This window comes from Cynara cardunculus, assembly GCF_001531365.2.
Source record: "Cynara cardunculus var. scolymus isolate 2C chromosome LG 1, CcrdV1, whole genome shotgun sequence".
NCBI lineage: Eukaryota > Viridiplantae > Streptophyta > Magnoliopsida > Asterales > Asteraceae > Cynara > Cynara cardunculus.
The window spans coordinates 19,255,190-19,259,887 of record NC_037528.1 but is presented as its reverse complement, the minus strand read 5'-3'; the positions used below and the strand labels follow the sequence as shown (position 1 = coordinate 19,259,887).

General features: G+C 34.4%; 1 protein-coding gene across 1 annotated transcript; it reads right to left on the bottom strand.

Annotated features, from left to right (window-relative positions):
* Window positions 1-1,669: 1,669 nt before the first annotated feature.
* LOC112521454 (putative pentatricopeptide repeat-containing protein At1g09680) lies at window positions 1,670-3,659 on the bottom strand. The gene has a single exon (XM_025130365.1). It carries the CDS (start codon window positions 3,657-3,659, stop codon window positions 1,872-1,874), a length of 1,788 nt encoding a protein of 595 aa, XP_024986133.1. The 3' UTR covers window positions 1,670-1,871.
* Window positions 3,660-4,698: the final 1,039 nt, after the last annotated feature.

Here is a 4,698-nt window from a genome sequence, read left to right as displayed (position 1 = left end):
TGAGATAAATAATAAAATGAAATATTAAAATCAAGATGTATCTCGCTGCATTACGCGAGTACCCTTCTAGTCTTACAAATAAAACTACCTGTGTTTGTTGCGTACTGGTTAAGGTTAACGGAAATATGATATTTTGTAGGTTGAAATTTAGGTGTTCACCTACAAGGCTACAACGATTCCAGCTCATTCACAATCGTCCACAGAAGTAGTCGGTCCGCATAAGTCGGTTTAGATACCCATGATTAGGAAAGGGAAATCTTAAAAGGTAACATGTCAAATATAGTTTTTTTAAACAAATAAATTGTTATAATTTCATACTATTTACTCTAGAAATTGTATTTCTTATCTACAATAATACGATTTTCATTTCAATGTTTCATTTTATTTTTTTATCCATGTCGATATAATACGATTTTGAGAAATCGATAATATTTTTATTTTTGAATAAAATGTAAATTTGAAAATATCATATAAAGTTTGCAAAAAATATATCAATATTAGTATCAAATTAACTATTTAAAAATTCTTGTTTGTATATTTTTTTAATTCAAATTTTTTATTATAATTTAATTTAACGTAACGAAGTAACTTAATTTAGGTTTAATAATATGTTTTTTTATAAAGATAATAATTAATTATTCTATTATAACTCAATAATTATCCTAATTATATTTTAGATTTTTTGATATTTTAAAGTAAGATGTTTATCATCTATTTGATTGTTTATTCGTAATTAGTTACACGAATTCAAACATAGAGTTTTAATAATTTGTACTTATGCAGAATTTACTTGTAATCTTGAATTTTAAGTAATATGCATCAATAAACAGTACTTCATGCATAAAAAATGGTTTTTAAGAATTTTTATTAAATATTTTATAATATAGTATAGCTTAACAGTATATTCAACTATTTTAATCTTTCCTAAACTTTTAATACCAAAAAGTTGATTTCTACCATCTTAAAAAGTGGGGTGATACATAACTAGATCTCATCAATTCCATTTTATTAAACATGTCACCGTTACCTTCACTTACCAAACTTGTTTTTGATAAGCAAATAAATCCCCAGCTTTTTCGGGCCTCGCTGGGCCGGGCTTTGAATGCAAAAAATAGGACTGATCGGGCTTCAGGCTGGTCTTTTACCGAACCTTTAAGGCTGGGCTCGAGCATGCTACGCCTGAGATTTATCGAGCCATGATTCGGGCTTTAAGTATTTTACATCTATACTTTCACTTCAATTAATATAGATGTTCAAGCTTGGTGTAGCTGGTAGCATCTAACCTAAACTCAAAAGTGTTTTCTTGATTATCTCTTTGAGATTCATATCAACACGAATTAAATTTTGCTACACAAAAAAGATGTACATAAATCAGACAAACTTTAGATCTTTTCATCGGTAGACATGATCTCTAAGGAGATCATTAGATGCCAAATTCAAACTTAATCAATCTGTCGGGTTGGCATGCCATTCACTAACACAAATTATCAAATAAAAGTATAAAACCCAGTATCATCTTAAAACGAGCTTTCTATTCCACTTTCATACAAGAACGTTCATTATTTTGTTAACCGCCTCTTAATGGGTAAGAGGTGCTTACCCGGTAAGAGGCACAATGTCGATTGAGCTGCTGACCAAATTTTCAGTCAGCCTTACCCCAGACACCTGGTAAACCATTTTTCAGTCGGCAATTACTCAGACTGCACTCTTACTCGGTTCATGCTTACCCAACTTGTGTTGGTAAACAACCCCTAAGTTTCTATACGCAGTTTTACATTAAGTCGCCTTTGGTTCAGCTGAATCTACCCAACCACGTAGGATTACTATTTTAGTGCCTAGCTTCTCTCCTGATGATCTTTTGTAGTTTTAGCCTATCCTTCTACCAGTGAGATATACGAAGCATAATCATAAACGAGTCCTTTCTCACTACGTAATCTCTCAAAAGCCTCGGGATCTCCATACTTACAGTGACCTTCCAAGAGGATATTGTAGGTAATGTCATCCGGACACACACCCAGATCAAGCATTGACCGTAAAAGCTTATGTGCATTTTTCATTTGCCCAATCTTGCATAATCCATTCATCAACACATTATACGTTATGATTCCTGGAAAAAGTCCATCTCTACGCATCTCATTCAGCAACCGAAAACCCATCTTAACATCTCCCTTCTTGCAGAACCCATCAATGACCATCGTGTAAGTTGCATCCTCCGGTTTTAAACCCGATTTTTTCATTTCCCTCAATAGCTTTTCGGCATCAAAAACTAACCCTTCCCTACATAAACCCGATATAAGCGCTGTGAATGCCACATTATCAAGATCAATGCCTTCATTCACCATTCTCTCTCTAATTTCAAGTGCTAATCGCAAATCTCCCGCCTTGCAACATCCATCAAGAAGAGATGTGTATGTAATCTTGTCGGCCTTCAACCCTTCCCGAGTCATCTCATCGATTAGATTCCTAGCGTCACCGATTTGACCGCTCTTGCAAAGACCATTAATAAGAGTGTTAAAAGTAATCAAATCACCTTTCACACCTCTAATCACCATTTTGCAGTACATCTGCATAGCCAAACTAATCTTTGAATTTCGGCAAAAACCATTAATCAAGGTTGTAAATATAACATCATTGGGGACCAAACCCCTCTTACACATTTCATCAAACAATTGATGTGCATCACCTAATCTACTTTCTTTACATAGCCCATTAACCAGAACACTGTATGTAAATACATCAGGATCAAGGCCACTCCCTTCTATAACTTTCTTCAACCTAAACGCTTCATCCAATTTACCCGATTTACAATATCCATTCAACAAAGTATTAAAACTAACCAAACTCGGCCTTAGTCCCCATTTAGGAATTTCATCGAACACTATGTTAGCATCCCTAATCATACCTTCCTTAGAAAACTTATGCATCAAATTATTGAAAGTATACACATTTGGAGGATACCCACATCCCAAAATCTCCAAATAGAAACCCCAAGCAGTCGAAATGGAATTCGATTTCATTAAAGAGTCCAGAACTCGTCCGCAAGACTGAAAAGGAACCCGAAACTTTTGCTCTCTTGCCAACCGAAAGCATTGAATAGCATCGGAAATAAACCCATCATCTACGTAGCAGTTAACCAAAGCATCAAACACAAACTCGTTATGTTTTGTACCTTTTGTTTCGATAAATGATCGGAAGACAGAAGCAGCGGAACGTTTTCCTTTTCGTGAGACTACGAAACGGAGTAAAGATCCTGCTTGCGGGAACATTTGATTGGCGGAGAGGAATTTGATCATGGTAAAGTAAGAATGGATGGTGTGGCGAAATGGGGGTTGAGTGGATAGCCATTTGAAGAATGACAACAGGGTGTGTGGATCAAGAGAGTGTGGGTTTAGGTTGATTAGGTCGATTACGTGAGAGGGTTTGAGAGAAGGGAGGAGTTTACGGAGAGAAGTTTCGAGAGGATTAGATGTGTTGATGATGGCTTGGGAGAGAGTAGTAAGGAGTGGATCTATGTCTTGGTGGTTGTGGGGTGACGGCGGAGCAGTGTACCACGGCGTGGTGGTTGTGGTGGCGGTGGTGGCGGCGAGGAGCCGGATGAATTGGAGTTGGAAAGGACGGGCGCAGTGTAGACGGACTCTTGTGAAGTTCTGCATATTCATGAAGGCGAAAATTGCGTCTCGAAGCTCTAAGCAATTATTTATCATAATCATCGATTCAAATATCCAATTAAATTGTCATATATTTTATTACAATATCAACATAAATACAATGTTATGTATTTTAGGGGATGTTTGCGATTGTTTATAAAAGTAATTTATTGACTTACTTCAGTATGATATTGGTAATAAGCATTTTTGAGTGTTTTGATAAAAACTTATATCGGTGCCAAACCGGTAATAAAAAGTTTTTGAAAAAATTAAATCATTCTAATTTATAATAAGTTGATAAACTTTTGTAAAAAAATACAAGTTGTTTCAAATAAGCAATCTCAAATACCCTGGTAGACTATGAAAATGTACCTTTCAAAAAAAACTATGAACATGTACAATTTAAGCTTTATTTTAGATTTAATAATTTAGTTTTTGAGAAAGATTGGGTATCAAGTCAATTTTTCTTATTTCACATGTGTATTAAATCTTCGGACTGTGTAAATCGGTTGAACCAAATCAAGTAGGAGACCGTTTACTAAACGTTTTTCGGTAAGTATTTATTGAGTCATTTTACCTTATTGGATGAATATGACTGAGATTCTTACCAGATAAGAGCGATGAAAAAGACCGAGTTTCTTACCTGGTAAGTGCTTATCGGACAAAAATGTTATATAAGATATCGTTTTAATAAACTAATAAGTGAAAGTTTTGATTTTTATCGATAAATGCTTAATAGGTAAATGTTATGTAAACGGCCCCTAAGACTTTTTTTGACGGTTTGGACGGTCTGATCTTTTTGGTATAAAAAATAGTCAAATCCCTCAGTCTGATTGGGTTTGATTTTGAACCTTTTTTTTAACTGTTTGAACTGAATCGACTGCAAATATATATATATATATATATATATATATATATATAGGGGAGCGATCAAATGCAAACCACTCAATTTGTACAAACCGTGCAAACCGTATTCAACCAATCATAATTTTTCATTTTGTTCATTTTTTTGTAATTATGAGAGGTTGATTAATCATTTTTATTGTGGAGG

Excerpts from the sequence above, each read along its gene's own strand:
- LOC112521454 (XM_025130365.1), bottom strand. The coding sequence starts at position 3,659 with ATGAATATGCAGAACTTCACAAGAGTCCGTCTACACTGCGCCCGTCCT.